Source organism: Protobothrops mucrosquamatus, unplaced genomic scaffold (genome assembly GCF_001527695.2).
Source record: "Protobothrops mucrosquamatus isolate PMUCROS unplaced genomic scaffold, P.Mucros_1.0 scaffold_22, whole genome shotgun sequence".
In the NCBI taxonomy this organism is placed as follows: Eukaryota; Metazoa; Chordata; class Lepidosauria; order Squamata; family Viperidae; genus Protobothrops; species Protobothrops mucrosquamatus.
In genome coordinates, this window is record NW_015386098.1 from 992,052 (window position 1) to 1,012,458 (window position 20,407).

Below are 20,407 nucleotides of genomic sequence, written 5' to 3' on the forward strand. Positions count from 1 at the left end.
ATCATCTGGACATGTTATTTTTTTTTTCTATTGCTTTTTTCCCAGTAGAAGATAAGCATGTTTTTTCTTGACTGGGTTTCAACGACTATCTGTTTAGCTTTTCAATACAGTGTGCCAGATGGATCATACACATGACAGGTAGGGCAGGTGTCTTGCTATGTGGGTGGCAGTGGCAAGGGAGCATTTATCTGAGACAATGCTGTCCTTAAGTAATCTTATAGACAAGCCATGTGATATGTGTCTGCTCAGTAAGGCCTAGGACAGTGATGGCGAACCTTTTAGAGACCGAGTGCCCAAACTCCAACCCAAAACCCACTTACGCATCGTCGGGTGCCGGGTGGGTGTGGCCCATTGGGTGGGCGTGGCTGTGATGGTAACAGCAGACTGGATGGGACTAAAAAGTTCAATCAATCAATTCCAACTTTGCAAGATCTTTTTTTTTCCCATGAGAAGTTGAAATTGACTGATTGATTGAACCTTTTTTTTTTGTACACGGTGGTGGAGGCCTAAAGCGAAAAGGTTTTATAAAACCCAGCTGAAGGCCTAGGACTGGGGTGATGGCGCGTGTGCCCACAGAAAGGGCTCTGAGTGCCACCTGTGGCACGCGTGCCATAGGTTCGCCACCACTGGCCTAGAAAATGCATTGTACCATAGTCCCAGGCTTATACTGCTGCAGTTAACGCTCTCTGTAACGTCTTTTCTATTAGGTTATTTTCAAGAATTTTGATTATAAATTGATTTTTAAAAATGGCAAATCGACTATGATTAACCAATGTGGAACAAATAACAGCACAATTTAGAGCCATTGAAAAAAAAATGAATGAAAGTTGTATGGAGCCAATTCATACATTTACAGGCATAACTTGATTAGTGAATAATTATTATCCCATAAACTCAGCTGCAGGTGTGAATCAATCCTAGTTAAGAAGTTTGTGCAAGGTCATGTGGAAGTCAGTCTTTATTACTTTCAGTAGTAGTGGTATATATAGTAGTATATGTAATATCCAAAGTCCACAGAGCGATGGTCTAGCTAGCATACTAGGAAAGGATCAGCAACCAAACATCAGGGGCATGTTTAAGGCTTCAGCCTGCTGTTACTGTATGAAACTAAATTATCCATAACAAATGGGCAGCAGAGAAGAACACTTCCCTCACCACTAGTACATGAATGCCCTGTCTTACTTTAGACATCCAGATATGGAGGCAGCCTTCAGAAAGGATGAACCCCATGTCTTAACAGTAATTTGTATCCACTATTGTCTCCTGCTGTGCACATAATGTCCTATCAAACAGCTAGGCAATATTGCAATTCAGATTGGTTATGTGTGCAAAGGAAACCTAGATTTTCTGTCAGTTTTCCTATCTGCCCCCATGAATGCTGGTAGCTAGAAAGTAATATCTGATCCATACTGAATATTGATAAAGAATACTATATTGATACAAATCGGTACTACATGATACTACATGATTTCTATATTGGTTTTCTTTCCTCTTTATTTTAATCATTAAGGTGCATATAGGATTTTTATATTGTCACTATTGCATTTTGTTCCTGTTGTAGTTGTTATATTTCGCCAATAAAAATATTTTCTAAATATAAGGAAGATCAGCTTTTATTCTAATTCTCTCCATCACGTTAAGAGATCTTTAAAGAAATCAGACTAAGCTTGTGAGGAACTGATTTTTCTCCCTTGCATATGATTACAAAAATGTAAAATCATGCTTTATCACCAACCTATCCCATTGCCATGATTTTAAAGGGAAGGAATGCAAATAATGCTGAGTTTGGCATAATGCTGTTTCACATAATTATTGCCCTAAAATTAATTAACAAGAATTACCTTAAAAAACACTCTACAACTCAATACCCATCCCTACTATGTGTTCAACTTTATGCCAGTTCTGATCCAGATAGCAGGATGGGAAAATGCCTTAACCTCACTGGCTCCCTTGAAATTGCTGCTAGTCATGATTGATGATGCTGGACTTAGAACAAACATCAGTATGACTCAGGAAAAATCAGCTGTTTTCAATACCTCAGGCAGAGTAAGAAAGATAAAGGTAATCTCTGTGTTTGTTATTATTGCAAATGTTCTGCTCAGTTGGACTGCACTCAGGCAGAACCTATTTATTACTATGGGAGAAAGATGACTCTCTGTAGAATTGTCCATAGGGAATGGGAATAAAAACACCAACTACATCAACAATTTAACCTAGGTTTGTTGATTAGAAGCATTTTACATTGTACTCTACTAATTACCGGTATTCCCAAAGGCCAATAATTTGACTTAAAGATAATGTAATGCCACCTTTTGGCCATGGGAGGTCAGTGGTTGCTGAGAAAAAGATCATTTAAGACACTTTCTGAATTCACAATCCTGTATTGAGAAAATGAGATTTAGTTTTCAAAAACCTGAGATGTCAGTCTTGATCACAGGAGAGAGAAGAATGCTGCTGGTATGTGCCCGCCTAAAGAACTGATGGATGATCATCTCAGATTTGGAGGCAGTCTGTGGTTTAGATGTTAAAGTGGCCCAAGAGGCCACAGCGTAGGACGAGCTCGTCCAAGATGGCTGTACTCTGATCTGTGACAGCATTTGGGATGTATGAATAGTATCTGCATCTGTGTTGTAGATACCCTGTTAGGTAGAAGCCAGCCGAACCAATCCTGAAAAGGTATGTGTTTGTGTGCAGCATATACAATTGCCACACATAATCACTGGAGTGAAGGGCTTCCAATTGCATGAGGAATAGTTTGGCTGTGATCTGCATTAGCCCAATGACATATTGGTATTTCCTTTCCTCCAAGCCAGAATATGAGGACATTCAATGGCTTCTGCTGCACCAGGAAGACATCACTTTGGGTAAGCCTTCCTCTGGAGGCTTCTGTTTTCTGAACTGAATCAGGCCATAAAAAGGGCTTCTTGGAGGAGGTTGACTTGTGGAAGACTGTTTTTATGGAGACTTACCAGACACAGAGGGTTCTTTTTCTCCTTTAAATGTAAACCTCCTTTACATTTTCAAAGTGAATTCCTTTGCTTTAGCCTGCTTTTTATGTGCCACAAGGAAAAGAAAGTTCAATGCTTTTAATGGTCTCCTTCCTCATGGTTTGAATTGTGGTAAGAGAGGAGCTAGGTTTCCATGCCACATGTGTCATATAGTGAACATCTGCAACAGAGAGCCTCGGTATTCACCTATATTTCTCTCTCATTTTAGAATTATGCACGGTCACAGAATGAAGTTACATGTAGACTCTTCAGAAATAGAATAGACTCCAGAAATGGGGGAGGGTGGAAGTAGTAGAGCTGATTCCCTTCCCTCCCTTCCAGGAGAGATCCATCCAAGGTGTCAAGAACCAACGAACCAATCCAGAGGAGGGTAGAGCCAATTGAAATTCTTCCAATCTCTTCCTCCTATGATTGCTATGACACATAGTATTTGAAATGGCATGAATCCCAGAATGACTTTGCTCTGTTTTCTGTTGGTTTATTTATAAACTAGAAATATATTTTTTTTAGGAAAGATTGACATATACATGTTTGTCATAGCCTACTATTCAATGACAGCACAATCCTAAATGGAAAAAAACAAATCAGAGAACTCTTTTTAGTGGGCTTTTGTTGCCATTGCTTAGATAAGCCATTTCACAAATGGCTGTGAGAGTGTTATCTTGTTGAATTTTTACAATATTTGTATTTATTATTCTTTCATCGAGTTCTAGGCAATGTGTGTTGATTTGATATTATTTGATCCCATGGTAATCTACTGAGGTTAGACAGAAGGAAAGTGATCTGGCTTTTTGAATATGTAGCATTTAAATCAAAATATTCGGTGATGCATTCATCTGGCAAGGGAAAAAAGCAAGAATAAGACTGAAAATGTTACAAGAAGACCCCTTGGAGACAAGCCCTAAATTTTTGACAAAGATTGAAGAATTTGGAGAAGTATAAGACCAAAGTGATAGTCAAAAACCTCACAGATAAACAAAAAAACCAATTGTCAGAAAAAACAGATCTCCTGATAGTTAAGAAAGTTTAATAATAATAACAACAACAACAACAACAACAACAACAACAATAATAATAATAATAATAATAATAATAATAATAATAATAATAATAAAGTCCAACCCCCTGTTCAGGCAGGTAACCCTATACCATTTCGGACAAATGGCTGTCCAGTTTCTTCTTAAAAACTTCCAGTGTTGGAGCATTCACCGCTTCTGGAGGCAGGTTGTTCCACTGGTTAATTGTTCTCACTGTCAGGAAGTTTCTCCTTAGTTCTAGATTGCTTCTCTCCTTGGTTAGCTTCCATCCATTGCTTCTTGTCCTGCCTCCAGGCGCTTTGGAAAATAGCTTGACTGTCTCTTCTTTGTGGTAGCCCCTGAGATATTGGAACACTGCTATCATGTCCCCCCTCGTCCTTCTCTTCATTAAACTAGACATACCCAATTCCAGCAACCGTTCCTTATATGTTTTAGCCTGCAGTACCCTAATCATCTTTGGTGCTCTTCTCTGTACTCTTTCTAGGGTCTTAATATCTTTTTTACATCGTGGTGACCAAAACTGGATGCAGTATTCCAAGTGTGGCCTTACCAAGGCATTGTAAAGTGGTATTAATACTTCATGTGATCTTGATTCTATCTCTCTGTTAATGCCTAGTCTAGCACTGTGTTGGCTTTTTTGGCAGCTGCAGCACACTGCTGACTCATATTTAAATGATTGTCCACTAGGACTCCGAGATCCCTCTCACAGTTAGTACTGTTGAGCAAGGTACCCCCTATACTATACCTGTACATTTGGTTTTTCTTGCATAAATGTAGAACCTTACTTTTTTCACCATTGAATTTCATTTTGTTAGATAGCGCCCACTGTTCAAGTCTGTCCAGATCCTCCTGTATCCTAAGCCTGTCTTCTGGAGTGTTGGCCATTCCTGCCAGCTTGGTGTCATCTGCAAATTTGATGAGTTCCCCATCTATCCCCTCGTCCAAATCGTTGATGAAGATGTTGAAGAGCACTGGGCCCAGAACAGAGCCCTGGGGATATACCTGGGGATATACTTAACAGCAAGGTGTGCGACATTAAAAGAAGATAATTATCTTAAACTATTAAAACAAATTAAATTAGACTTGGAAAAATGGAAAAATTTACAACTATCAATGTTGGGAAGAATAGCGACAGTCAAAATGAATATTTTACCAAAACTACTTTTTTATTCCAAACAATACCTATAAAATTAGAGATTTTTTTTGATGAGTTAAATGCATCGATTTTGAAATTTATCTGGCAAGGGAAAAAAGCAAGAATAAGACTGAAAATGTTACAAGAAGCGAAAGAAAATGGAGGATTTGGGTTACCAGACTGGGTTCTATACTATCAAGCAGCTGCATTAACATGGTTAAAAGAATGGATAACCCTTAGACACAAAAGATTATTATACCTAGAAGGACACGACTTACAATTGGGATGGCACGCTTTTCTATGGTACGGGAAGAATAAAATCCATAAATACTTTCAAAATCACTATGTAAGAAATGCCTTGCTTTTAACATGGGAAAAGATAAAAATACTTTCCCATCCTGTCCCAGAATTTCATAGAAGAGAACTGACATAAAAAATAAAATCCCACTAATTGCTGTGTTTCCACCATAGATTTCATCCCTAGTTTAGGTAATGATTTCTGAATAGTATTATATATCACGTGCTAATATTCAGATAACTTCTGTATTGTGCATATATCGCATCATAGATATGGTGGCAGATAAATGAATTGTCTGGGCAATGCAATTACTTCTTGGCAGACAATTCAATGGAATTCTACATGTCTTTTGTCTCCTATTGATTCATGATAGCCTTTAGCCATTATTTTAAACTGGAGGACATATCATGGCCCTTGTACTATGTATTGTACTTTGTGCCATAGAATCCAGAGTCTATTTCCTAATACTTTCCCATCCTGTCCCAGAATTTCATAGAAGAGAACTGACATAAAAAACAAAATCCCACTAATTGCTGAAAATTAATGGAAACTGAACTACAGCATTCAGTAAAATACATGCTAGTATGTATAGTATTTCTCTAAATTGAGGCAACAGAAAGCATTAAAAAAGAATATTGTAGTGGTAGGTGACATTAATTTTAATATTTACATCATCCATTTTTGGATAAATATATTTTACATGTAAATACAATAATTAAATCTGAAAAAAGGATGAAGTTTGTCTTAATTTAATTTTTTCTCCCCCCCCCCAAGCTGAGAGATGGTATGCAGTCAGCTATCCCTATCCACTCCGTTCATCTTAATTTGTTCTGCAAAATTTGCAGTGACCAGCTCTTCTCAATGGCCACATTCCCAGTTACCTAAACTATTCCAAGGTTATACCTTGATTTTGTCCAGTATCTTGTGATAGAAGAACATCAATAATAACCTGAATTTCTAGAACTATTGTAGAGAAGAGTTACAGTGGATATAAAAAATCTACATACCCCTGTTAAAATGCCAATTTTTGAGATGTAAAAAAAAAATCAGATCAAGATAAATTACTTCATTTCCCCCCACCTTTAATATAACACGTAAGGTTTCCCTGGAATTGCTGTTCAGACATTTGCAGAAGCCTGCACCAAGTCCACCTGGTTGTCCAGCAATCTGATAACTCCTTGGTTTTGCATACAGCCCCCTAGAACAGCTTTTTTCATTTTTATTATTTTTTTTGCCATAGAGAAAACCTTGAAATAATGTTCAACTCTCAGGGGACCTCTGCATACAAATTGCAGAAAATACAAAAACTCTGGAACCATTGGTGCTCTCTGAGCTTGGTTATTTGCTTGCAAATGTTTCATTACCCTAATAAGTAACCTAAGCAGTATTACCAATCATTAGATGTTATCTAATTGGGTAATGAAATGTCTGCAAGCAAACAACCAAGCCCAGAGAACACCAGGGTTTCCACAGTTCAACCCTGATCTACATATATTCTCCTCTAGTGGAATATGAAAATGTCACAATACAATTACTTTCTAACCTAGACCAGGGCTTTTCAACCTTTTCACCCATTGTACCACTTTTAGGATATGGCAACATCTGAGTACCACCAGTCGCCTAGCAAGGTGTCAAAAACTTGATGACCCCCCCCCAAAAAAGGAAAAAAGTGATAAAGTAACAGGTAGTCCTCCACTTACAACGGTTTGCTTAGTGACTGTTTGAAGTTACAATGGCACTGAAAAAAGTGCCCCCCAAGCCACAGCCGAGCAAGACACCTGCCTGCCCGCCCAGCAGCGCTCTTCCTCCTGTCCGGTTTTCATTGTTGTGAGCATTTCTGTTGGGGATTGGCAGCGGGAGTGGGGTGGGGGGGTGTTTGGTTTTTATTCCCCGTCTGCTGGGTGGTTGCAGCAGGTTTTGGTCATTTCACATGACCCTGGGACACTGTGACTGTCATAAATATGAATCAGTTGCCAAGCATCTGAATGTAAATCACAAGACCCTGGAGATGCTGCAACATTCCAGCTGATCGGCGCTTCTTCTGGGCTCAGCAGAAGCGCCAGGATCAGTGCCGAGATCCAGCTGGAGCCTGGTGCTGATCCTGGCGCTTACACTAAGCCCTGACAGCCCTGAAGAAGCATTGATCAGCTGGAAAGCGACACTGATCCTGGCGCTTCCGCTGAGCCCTGACAGCCCTGCAGCTCCAGCCATCTCTCGCTCAGGCTTGTATGATGCTGCCACCGGTTCAGCTCATTCCCCTCCCCCACTACCACTTTTCTAGGATGGTCGCGTACCACCTGCCAGGTGCCAATGTACCACAGGTGGTACCCGTACCACTGGTTGAAAAGCCCTGACCTAGACAATCCATGTTTTACAATGTTTACAGCAACGGAAAAGTGACAGATTGGCAGCTGAATCGTGGCATGTAAAATTCCCACCACTGCAAGTGCTTGCCAGCATTGTGTGGCAGGCAAAGTGTGTGCAAAGTAGAAAAAAAAGTTTATTTTTTATTTTTTAATCACAGTCTCTTGGTACTCCCAGCAACCTCTTGAAGAATCCAGTTAGTAAAGGCTATGAGAGGATCAGAAGCCACAGTGGAGAAGCTCTGCCATAATCCAAGTAGTAGGAGCCAAGTAGTTGCAGACTCCTATTTTTATTGAGTTGAAGGCCCTAGATCTAATAACAAACACATGGTAGGTACGACAGCTGGCAGATACACACAGTTTTGCCAACCCTTGATGGTATCCATAGCATCCATAACTTGCTACATTTAAACCCTGCCTTATTCCATACTCTAATACAGGTGTATCCAACTTGCAGCCCGTGGGCTCCAAGGTGACCCTGCACAGTTAGTAATGTGGCCCCACAAGACAATAAAAATATAAAATATAAGGAAAATGTGTTAATTATATACATTAACTATAGTATATACATTAATTATATTATATACATTAACTATATTTTATATACTGTATGACCCAAGACAATTCCCCTTCATTTAATGCAGCCCAGGCAAGGTTGGATAACCATGGTGTTACACAACCTCAGCTCCGTTCTTTTTTATTCAGATATATGCAAGCTGCCTGGAGCAAAAGTAGAAGGGAAGAACTAAAGTTATACAGGACTGCAAGCAGGCTGCACTACCTAGGAAGCAGGACTTCATTGTACAAAGAGTACAATCCATCCTGAGGAAGCAAGCTGTTTTGACAAGGACCAAAGTTGTTAGAGTTAAAAATGGATCGCCTTTTACACTGTCCGGGCGAAACTTTCATAGGTATGTATTCACCCATTTCTGAGTGAGGGTTGGAAAGAGGTTCCTTCCTTCCTTCCTTGCTTTGTTTATTTATTACATTTAAGAAGCCACCCATCTCATGACTCTGACTTTGGGCAGCATACAATAAAAAGCAATAACAATACATTTAAAATGATAAAAGATGCATATAATAAGGCCACAGGAGAGTTCTAAAAACTCATATACAAAGATCTTGCCAGCTTCCTATTCTCAAGGGAACACTGGACCTGATGATAAAACCAAGGGCCTTCTAGGAGATCTGTTGGGGGGAGCCCAATCTCATGTCAGGGTAAGATATTTCACAGGGCGAGTGCTACAGCAGAAAAGTCTCACTTCCTGGGTAAACTCCTTAGCAGACAGGACCCATAACATGCCCTTCCTACCCGGCTGATGGAACAGGTAGACGTAATAGGGAAGAGTCAATCCCTCAGATACTCTGATCCCATGCCATGTAGTGCTTTAAAGGTCAGAATCAGTATCTTTAATTGTACCTGGAAGCAAACTAACAACCATAGCAGGTCTCATATTGTTCCTTTCTGGAGGCACACGTAACTGTTTGCAGTGTCACCCTTTGTACCACATTTTGAAGCTTCCAAATATTCTTCAAGGGCAGCCCCATATAGAGTGCATTTCAGTAGTCCACTCAGGAGGTGACCAGGACACAAGCAGCTGTGAGCAGAAATAACTAGAGAAAATAACAGACACGTCTCAGTTTTTGACAACAGTTCACCGTGTCATAAATTTGCTGCAGAGAATAGCCAAGATTCAGGAGCAAGAGAAATGGTTGTGTTGTACATGAAAATTTCCCTTGCAATGGATAAGATCTAGAATAAAATTCTGTTGCTTTGGAAGAATAAACTCTGCAGCATTTTTCTCCTAAGGCAGGAATGGTATTAGTTGCACAGAAATGTCAATAAAAGTATTTCTTTTCTGTTCATCTGAATTTTGGGGAAGTGGTATGAATCATTTTGTTTCCCATACAGGCTACTTACTGGTACTGCTGGTAGACATGCACTATTGTCTGTTCTAGAACTGATTGGCTATTCTCTGCCTCTGGATGAAATAGCTGCAAAGGCTGTGCATAAGGTACCTTCCAGACATGCATAATTTCTTGAATATATGAATAGGGAAATAGTCACCTAACATTTTTGTAAATAAGCAAAATCTGAGGCAGGTAAGAAATATTGTAAAGTATTGTGGTGATTTCATTTAAAGGATTTGGCTGTCAAATGAAGTTTTGTAACCGCCATCACTGTAGATTTGTAAAGTTCCTATGAACATGTGTATGTGTGCATGTGCAGGAAAGTTTTGGAAAAAGAAATCAGTCTTGCCAGAAAGCAATAACAAGATAAGATGAGATTAAATTAGGCATACTTGGAATATATTTTATTGAAATAATGCCTTCCCAATCCTCTCAGTGTCCCTTCCCCTTCATGCCAAAATAACATAAGAGAAGCAGCGAGAACAGAGTCCAGATTGATGTGACCTTTATTATTTTAAGAGCATTTCCAGCACAATTACAGTGTTACAGGACTTCAGCAGAAAGTTGAAGTTTGAACAAGATAGATGAACAGGTGAAGATCAAAAGAGGCCCATACAAACAAGTGGAATCAGGTGGTAAATGATAGATGAAGATTCAGATGAATCCAAACCTTTATGATTGATTCACCAGGATAATAAATTCTGGAAGAATGATAAAGATGAGAAGGAAACAAATGGTCAGTAAACAGAAGAGATAGCTGTGACAGAAGCAGCCAACTTTGTTGGTTATTTTTTATAACTGTTTTCCCTGTCTCACAGCAATCAAGGGGTAAGTGATAGATCATGTATTTCCTGTGCAGAAGGTTGTCTCATATTCAATTTCTACACTGTCCAGATAGAATTGGGAAAACATCAATCCATCTAGCAACACTAAGTTAGACTTGACTATATTAGGCTAGATAGATCAAGGATAAAACTTACAAAGCAGCTTCTTATGTTCCTAGATATTATAATTCTCAACCATCTGTAGCTACTGTTGCTAATCAGGAATTTTGAGAGTTGTAATCCTAACATTTCTGGAGAGCATCAGGTTGGGAAGATTTGTGAGCTGACATGAAGCATCTCTTTGAAAGAAATTATGTTACCTCAGAGGGAATTGCATTGCCTCTGGTACAAAGTGGTTCATCACAAACCAACCTGGCCTGTCTCTTGCAGGCCTAATATTTAGTCTTGAGAAAATGGGATTAGAGCAGCACTTTGTTGACTAAGGTAATTGATAAACTGAACATATACATATCTACTGACACAGAAGCAGCCTGATAGTAGAACCATTTCATGAGAGAGGGGTTAAACCCTTTCACTGCATGTGTTCAAATACTCTGAAATCTAAATTATAGTATTTGGGGGAATGCTATAATTTAGATTTCTGGACTGAGCAAGAGGTAAGGCTCGATAGCCTGAACTGCCCCTTCCAACCTTATGATTTTATCGCTGTCTTTGAATGCATAATTATTAGTTCAGGTTCTTTAACTCTGAACGTCTGGTACGAAAGTTGAGATGTCCAGGGCAGCACACTTACCATCAATACCTATTTTGCCATCCTCATCTTTATCTCCAGCACTCATAAATTCCTGGGTTTCTTTATCAGTGAGATGCCTGCTATTGGGGGAAAAAATCTGCAACATGAACCTGTGAATGGAAAGAAAAAGAACAGAAGAGCTGATTCCAGAGGTAATGGTTGTATAAATATTTATATTTGTTATATAGATATAGAATTTTATTTTATTTCAAAAAATGGTAAAAATAGTTTTCGGGAGAATACTGAGATAATATAAAAACTAATATCTAGATCTTAAGATCTTAAGAAACGTCTGAATGTCTGACCAACAGAAGGAAACAAAAGAAAAACCCACACAAATTGAAACAGAACTAAAATGTGTAATGGAAATTAAATCTTGTGCAAATCCAGACAGAATGAAAAGGATTTTAAATTAAGAACGAAAGGCTTCTGTGTAATGTATCTAGTAGACATGTATAAGTAGTCTGTTCTAAATTCAGGCTTAGTTATACAAATCAAATTAATTTGTAAAATAAAGCTTATTTGTGGTAGTCTAGTTTCCAAGAAAATTTATTTATGTATATCTTAGCTTATTGAGGAGGGAGGTCATATAAGGAATGAGACAGGTTCTTCAGTGTATGAGACCTAAAGAACAGAGGACTTTAATGATTGACCAACCTGGAATTAATGGCAGCAACTGAACATCATAGGACAAATCCTTGTGCTTGCAGAAGTTAGCACCCAATAAAGATCACCCTCCTTTATTTGGACCACCTGAAATTTCTAAATTATCCTGAAGGTCATCTTCATGGAAAATTGATATTCAAGTGAAATGTCTATGGAGATTCTCAATCATCCAAGTCATGGTTATCCCAAAGATGCTTTTCTGAAAGGCAACTGGACTTTCTTGGGGGTTTTTTCCTTGAAAATGTTTCACTTCTCATTCATTCTTCATGAACTGAAGAAGCTTCTTGGCTGAGAAACAAAACATCTTCAAATAAAAAAATAAAAAAAGTCCACTTGCCTTTTGAAAAATCACCTTTGGTTCAAGTGGAATGGATTACAGCAGAATGCAAAGTGGTGTGACGATAAAGTATACTTCTGCCACATTCATGAACTGAAGAATATTCCTGGAATATTCTTATGTTTAAGCCATCCACTTACTTAAGGGGAAACAGGATGCCATTAATTCCTAGTCAGCTAAACCACCCATCACCCTCAGCATCTTCCTCTCTGACTTATCTAGATTTATGGTACGTGCTTTCTCTTTAATGTATGTTTGTGTTATAGAGGGGAAAAAACCTTGAATGAATAACCTTAAATTTGCCTAGGAAAGGATGTTGTCACATGTTAGGTACTTAACAAGAAAGAGAATGCAACTAGAAAAAGCACAATTTCAGATGCTATGGTGGTTATTTCAAGCCATTCTCCATATCTGTAATTCAAACTATATTGGCTGAAACTGCCCTACAGAATTTTTACACATAAAAGGATAGATGGACTCTTAATGGACTTAAAACCAGAATAGATTTAATGGAGTTAAGTTTCAGGAGAATAGATTTTAGTTGAACATCATGAGAAATGTTTCAAAGTCAACACAAATAAATAATAGATTTTACCCGTTTGATGGGCTGGAGGGAAAATTGTTATTTTGATTTATTCGATTTTATGTCTGCCCATCTTATCTAAGTAACTCTCGGTGGTTCATAACAGGTAAAAAAAACAAGTTAAAAACCAATATGCAAAAATGTAAAACATGTAAACTGTCTATAATTAGTTTAAAAAATAGAAAATCATGATCACCAGCAGAATTCATTCTACATCAGCTTAACTGTAAGAGCTCCCCAAAATGGCATGCCTCCCTCTCCTTTAGCAGTTCAGGATGGTGATAGGCTTGGACAGTTCCATGATTTGCTCAATATGTATAACATAGGTTGTAGTCTTTAATGTAACTTTACTGTTTTCCCCTGCCCTCCCCTGCCCTCCCCTGCCTTGCCCTGAAAGTTAGCTAGAGTATTAGGAATAACATTTTAATTCAGTTCAGAATTTTAGATTCAGATTCCATTCTGATTTTATTTCTTTAATGATTTATTAGTGACAAAGAGTAGTATAGACAGGGTATACTTTCTATATGGCTAGAATTATGGAAGTTTATCAACTATGCCTGCATTTTTCTGCTAGTAGCCAGGGTCAAAAATATCAACCTGTATTCCACATTACTAGCATATAGCACATTTCAGTTGGTACATGTTATGAAAGGAATATTAATCTTTGCTTACTGTATTTCACCGGGTTCAAGATAGCCATTTTTATCTGTATCCAGAATGCTAAAAAACATTTTCAGTTCTTGGAGGCTTTTCTTTTTCAATCCCAACACCTCAAAGAATTTCTTGTAGTCAAAAGAATTGGTAGCTGCAGGAAGATGAACAGAATTTGGCTTGCATGAGCAATTTTTTTTCCTTTTCTAGAAGACATGGTCCATTCATTTTCACAGTATAGGAGCAATTAATTGATACATGTTTGTTCATTTTTTGGGGAAAGCAACGTCAGGTGATTTAATGAGTGCCATCACAGCTTGAACCAATAATCGTAAATAAAATAGTGGAGATAGTTCACCCACCAAATGTAAATAATATTGTAACCAAAAATGACCACATGTTAGTATCCATTTCAGCCTTACTTATTCTGGTGCCTTCCAGATACATTGGGACCAGAACTTCTCATACAGATTGCAGAAAGCTGATCTGTATGCACATATATAAACATTATTTTAATTTTTGTCCTTCACATTTCATTTGGCATCCTTTCTTTAATGATTCTATTCCACCATTTTTTGATACTAGTGTAACTCTTGTTCCACTGCAAGTTGGCCACGGTGAGTTATCCCATTCTGTGACTATAGTGTTTGAAAATGGGATCCAGGCATGGACTTGTTAGGAGACTCAGAGAGAGAAATACTATCTGGTGGATGAGATTTATGTAAATAATAGAGAGATTTATATAAATGAGATTTATGTAAATAATGTCTTAACTGAGAACAGAACTGTGGTATCTGGTATTCCTATACAGTGATCATATAGCTCATGTACAACGAACAAGAAATTTCTCGCATCTCTGATCTATTGCTTCCACTGCTGAGCAATAGCAATCCTATGGTGGAACATGTATTCAAGTGAAAAGAGAAGGAAGTGATGGCTGATATGACTTTGTTAGTATTGTAAAGATATTACAGCAGAGCATAAAATCTACAAATGTAATGGCTACTTCAAACATCTACTTACTTTGTACATACAGGAGAGACCGTGCAAATGGAATTCATATTCATTGGAATGATTAATGTGACAAAAGTCCACTCTTGCAGCCTTTGTGCTCAGCAGCAACTTAGCACAGTAAGTTGTTCTGCTTTGTTGCCTTTAGCTCATTTCCAGGCTATGAGTGAAAAGCACTAAAGTTGTCATTAGGTGTGTCCCTTTAAGATGACATTGTCCTCACCACAGTTTTAAAGTAGGTAAAATCTAGACAGCCCTATCCGACTGTCAGAAATGATCATAAGTATATATGGGGAGTACTGGGAAGTGCAGAGAATCCTGTGGTCACTATCCAGCATTCTCTCTCTGCTTTTGCCAAACCTCCCTTCTTTCTAGGGCTGTTTCTCCTTCCTTCCTTCCTTCCTTCCTTCCTTCCTTCCTTCCTTCCTTCCTTCCTTCCTTCCTTCCTTCCTTCCTTCCTTCCTTCCTTCCTTCCTTCCTTCCTTCCCTCCCTCCCTCCCTCCCTCCCTCCCTTCCTGAAAGATGCCCAGCTTGTGCAAAACTGGTAGAAAAGCTAGGATGGACAAGCCTACGCAAAGTCTTGAAAGCCAACCAATCCCATTCTTCTTAGTGTGCCCTGATTGCTGTATCTTTTCCTACCAGCTGAAACAGGAAGTAGGCAAGATAGAGCAAATAACTATTAACCTTGCCTTTAATTATTGGCATGCTCATAAATAACCAAATAGCATTTGGCAGTGACTTGAAACAGATGCAGTGGAAGCAGGATAGGGATTGGCAATGGAAACAACAAAGTTTATGATTCGTGGATGGATGGATGGTCCATTCATCCTCAACTCAAGGTCATCTGTTGGCAGGAAGAGTGCAAAAATTAGATGACTGTAACTAGCGAAACTGCTGCTGCTGTGTGTAATCTAAGTATGTATGTATGTATGTATGTATGTATGTATGTATGTATTCATTCATTCATTCATTCATTCATTCATTCATTCATTCATTCATTCATTCTATTGTTCATTTGTTTCCTATCTTTTTTCTATTACAAATAGTTCAAGGCAGAAAACATGTCCAACACACCTTCCTCCTCCTGTTTCCTCATAAAAACAACCCTGTGAGGTAGGTGTGGTTGAGAGAAAGTGATTGGCCCAAAGTCGCCCAGCTGGAAGGTGGGACTTGAACTCACCATCTCCTGCTTTCTAGCCTGGTACCATTTCAGCTTTGCACAAATTCATTTTGTTCCTCGCTTTTCTTCCTTTTTTATTATTTTTAGGAATACCTAGTACTTTACATAGCATATAGTGAGTATTCACTTGGAAAGCAGCATGGACTAGATAGTGAATAGATGACCATATAGATGTGTGTAGATAAATACATACTTGTGACAACGGTATAAGCAAGACTTCTTATCTAATTGCTTTGAACACAGGCATGGATTGTACCTATCTTATTATGGCAGGACCCTGTCAGTTTATATGAAATAAAACTGCTTTTAATTGGGACTGCCAAGGGATGACTGCAAATTGATTGCCCCGCAAATTAGATGTGGCCAACATTATGTGAACAAAAGAGACTATTAGGTTGCAGTTACATCCTCATGCCAATTGAAACTGCAATTGGGAAAATGAGCCTAGGAAATGATGTAGTTGCTTTAAAGAATTACAGACAATTCTGTTGTCTACTGAATACTATTCTCATGTTCTGTCTTGCTAGAAGCACCATCTCCAAATTATTTGTGAAGCACTGCATAACCATAATGGAGATAATAAGACTATTTTTGTGGTATTTTGGAAAGCACAGTAGGGAACATCAAACCAAAAAGGATGCATATGTAACTTTAGTTTTTAAGAAGGAAAAGGGTTAAGGTAGGGTTAAAATGGGAATTGTAAGAACCCACTGTCTATTGACCAGGCATATGTTATTCTAAATTATTTATATAATTGTACCATTTGCAGTAAAGATCTCTGCTCCATGGTATTTACAGCCAACATTTCACCTTTTTGTTTTATTTTTTGTTTACTTATTTTTCCATTAAGTACCACAAGTGCTTTTCCACTAAGTCCAAAGCCAGATGTAGCAATGTTGCTATAATTATTAATAGATTTATATTCCACCTTTATTTTATAAAGCCCAAGGTACCACAATTAATGCTTTAGTCTCCTATTTTTCTCACTGCAACAATCCTGAGAGGTAGGCTTTGCCAAAAGAGGCTGACTGACCCAAAGTCATCCAGGTGACCTTATTTGCCTTCAGCTACATTTCAGGACCTGATCAGGAAACCAGCCTAAGAAGCTGAAAGATAATCACTTCTTTTCCTCTCTCTCTGTCTCTCATCTCTCTGTCTCTCTCTCTCTCTCCCATCCCCTTTCAGTCTACAGATATGTCCCAGCTGCCTAATAGAGCTAAGTGTGAACTTTTGCTAATGAGGACTAAACTCAGTGTAATACAGGAAATTAATATATTCATGATTGCATGATATTCACACAGTTTCACCCAAAAGATTCAAGACACTTCAGGTTGTAAAGAAAGAAGTATTTTAAATACCAAGCCAAGAATTTAAGGGGTGCTTTTTTGGGGGTGGGGGGCAGAGACGGATACAGGATCTAGCAGTTCAGTGGCCTGGTTATAGCCCAGAGAACAAGAGAGGAATTTTTCTGAGGTCCACTGGATGTCCAGGGCATTGGCAGAGTTCTACAAGAAAAGAAGTAGTACTTTCAAGAAAATGAGAAAGTAAGAATATTATGTTAGATCAGTATATGATGAGTCCTAGGAGAAGAGAAGACAAGGCAATAGATATTTTAACCATCATTCTGTAGTAGAAAAAAAAAAATCCTGGGAGAATTTCCCATTGTCAATCAAGAGTGCAGAATACTGCTTCCTTAATTTCCATATTTTAAAATTGCTGTCTACATCTTAAGCAGAAGGGAAGGCTAGAATTAAAGAGGGTTGACAAATAGCTATTTGTTTAAGCTTTTCTCCAGTGGATATTTTGTATAAATTATTTCACGGTGTGCAGGGAGGCGATGAGATATTACTTAGGAGATGACTATAAAACAGGCTTTGTACTATATCACAGCCATGACATGAGCTTGTCTCTCTGACTCTCTCTCTCTCACACACACATGCACACGCCTCACACAATAACAACAGTAAGAACAACAATAATAATGTTGATGATAATCCTCAAGAGTTTAAATGGCTCAATTTAAATAGTGAGATAATTGTCACCTTGGTTTATACATCCAGGAGAGGTAACGGGGAAATCTGATACAGTGACTTTAAGAAGTGCTCTGATTGGCAATGTCTTTCATTTGGACAGATTTCTTTTTCTGGAACTGCATGTAAATTTAGAGGAAATCAATGAACAGAAAGAGGAGGAAGATGTGAGTTGGAAATCAGTCCACTCCTAGAGGAATCTGTTCTATGGCACACTTTCCTTGTGTGATTGCTATTGTTTCATTCAGGGCATTTACCAAGGTCACAGCAAAATCACACAAAAATTGCAGTGTTTAACTAAAAGGGGAAAGGACACAATTTAGTCTGTTACTTGCATTAAGCAAATATATACAGAGAAGCAGAGATTAGCCCAGGACTGGACCATAGAAACCCATTTCTCTTTTTCTGGTGGAATGATCAGATTTCTGCCTCTCGAAATGAACAGGATCTTCTTCCCCAATTTAGGGGATGAAGAAAACCATTCCATAACTAAACTGTGAATTCACCTGTGTTACTAAAAATAAATTCATGGATTAAAAATTGTTTTAATTGCAAGCATATGTCTAGTCATGAAGCTGATATGCTTTTATTTGGGGTTGATTCATAGATCGTAGGGTTTTTACAAAAAATAAAGTGGATTTTGTAAGTTTCAGACCTGCTCATTTGTCTCTCAACTGTATGATATCAGATAGTTTGAGAGACAGTTCCAGAAAGCTGATTTGGGACAGTGTTTAAAGTGCTGGACCAAAACTGTAACTCTCTAGTTTTGTGGATGGCTTTGGATCAAACACTCCCTCAACCCAACCCACTTCATAGGATTGTTGCTGTGGGGAAAACAGGAAAAAGGAACATTATGTATACACCCTAAAGTGTATAAAAGAAAAAAAAAGGCAGGATATAAATATAATAAAGAGAAAAATAAAATCCCATAGAAGAGAAGAGCCCTGAAGACACTTGGGTGAAATAGCACTGGCTTGCTTGAAGGAGACTTCTAGGTAAACTAATCCAGATTTGTCTTCCACGTAAACTACTCCAGATTTTGGAGGAAAAGAAGCCTATGCCAAACAGACAATGTTGACCATGCAGTCTAATATATTTGGAGGGCACCAGACTTCATAATGCTAAACCAGATAGTTCTATGTTCAGCCATGCCCATTGGTATTACCTGACAGTGGTACATCCATCTGCAGTCTGGGCACACTCAAGTTATATGGAATTTCCCAATCAGCTTAGCCAATGGCCATTGCTGAGAATTGTGTGACTTAAAAGTCCATAGAACAGAAGCAAACCAAGGAATGCTTCAGCAATACTTATAATATCAAAGGAGCATATACATTGAAGACATATCCATTAAAGCGATAATTTGAGAGATTAGAGTGGCCAGATCTCAAAGAAGGCAGGAGAAGAGATCTTTGATAGAAGGAAATTCAGCAAATCTGGTCTGCATGCGAAGCAACACCTGGAGAAAGAACCTTTTTGATGCAGCTGGCAATGTGTGGGAGCTTGTCATTCTTCTTTCTTGCATCAGACCACTGTGGATTCCTTCCTCAACCCCCCCTCCCAGAAGAAGTAGAATAAGCTGAACCTGGCCCTGTGTTTTAACATGACCTTTCTGCCCCTTGAGCTCATGGTCACAAGAGGGCATCTATGGTGTCCAGAATCCCCATCTAGTGACAAAAACGAATCAATCACTATGTGCCAACATCAGATAATTATGGGAATTTGCAAGGAAATTGGACCATTCATGTCTTCGTTCTGCCCTTAATTGAAAGTAATTGATTTCCTCCCTTCCTCTTTAAAAAAAAAAAACCTGTCTCCTGGAAAGCAAATAAAAAATAAACCAAGTCAATGGCAAGAATTTGAAACTCTTGGAAAGATGGGGAAACAGAGGAGAATATTGCTAAAAAAACGTGGCCACCTTGCTTTCTCCAGGTTTGGGGCAAGGCAACTTTTATGTGCCCTGGTCGTAGAGAGCCCGGCTTTGCGGGAGCTGCAGTGCAAAAGATCTCGCGTGTCCCTGGCTGAAGGGTAAAGCCAGAACTTCCTTTGGGCGCTCTTCCTTGGGCTGATAAGATGTGCGGTCTCCGCTAGCGCAGCACAGCAGCAGCAGCCTCCCAGCGTCCCCCCTCGGACAAGCTCTCCTTACGCTCAAGGAAGTTTTTGGCGCAGGACTCGTCCCCGGACTCTTCCCGGCTGCCTGCCTAGGCTCTCTCCCTTCTCCCCGCGCCTCCAGTTCCCTCTCCTGCCTGAGCTCCACTTTTTTTTTTTTGTTTTTTTTTTTTCTTCCAGCGACGCGGACCTTCCCGCTCCCATCCCTCCCTCCCGCCCCGTGGAAAGGCTCACCCGCAAAGGCTCTCAACATCTTCTTGATCTCCTCGCCGGCGAACAAGTCAGCCATCGCCATCCTTGCAACTGTTGGGGGAAAGAGTGGGAGATAAAGTGCAAGGGAAGACTTCAGATGGAGGGGGGAGGGGGACAGTGCCCTTCTCCTCGGTTTTGCTCATATGACCAGAGCTGCAGTGCTGGGCGGGGATGGCACACCGGGATAAGGCTGGACCCGTGCCAGACACCACCACCGCCACCACTGCCAGCAGCAGCAGCAGCAGCAGAAGTGCGGCG

General features: G+C 39.1%; 1 protein-coding gene across 1 annotated transcript; it reads right to left on the reverse strand.

Moving 5' to 3' along the window:
• Positions 1-9,291: 9,291 nt before the first annotated feature.
• On the reverse strand, positions 9,292-20,192 carry PVALB (parvalbumin). Its single transcript, XM_029287276.1, has 5 exons — positions 20,132-20,192; positions 13,589-13,721; positions 11,331-11,440; positions 9,763-9,880; positions 9,292-9,439 (listed from the first exon to the last, which is right to left on the reverse strand). Exons 1-5 carry the CDS (start codon positions 20,190-20,192, stop codon positions 9,292-9,294), a joined length of 570 nt encoding a protein of 189 aa, XP_029143109.1.
• Between the last annotated feature and the right edge of the window lie 215 nt (positions 20,193-20,407).

Bases quoted from the DNA above. Each gene is read 5' to 3' on its own strand.
- PVALB (XM_029287276.1), bottom strand. From the start codon at position 20,192: ATGGCGATGGCTGACTTGTTCGCCGGCGAGGAGATCAAGAAGATGTTG. The intron at 9,881-11,330 runs GTAAGTGTGCTG...CATATATTCAAG, and splicing joins TGGCAAAATAGGTATTGATG to AAATTATGCATGTCTGGAAG. The intron at 9,440-9,762 runs GTAAGTAGCCTG...TTCTGCTCACAG, and splicing joins CATGTCTACCAGCAGTACCA to CTGCTTGTGTCCTGGTCACC.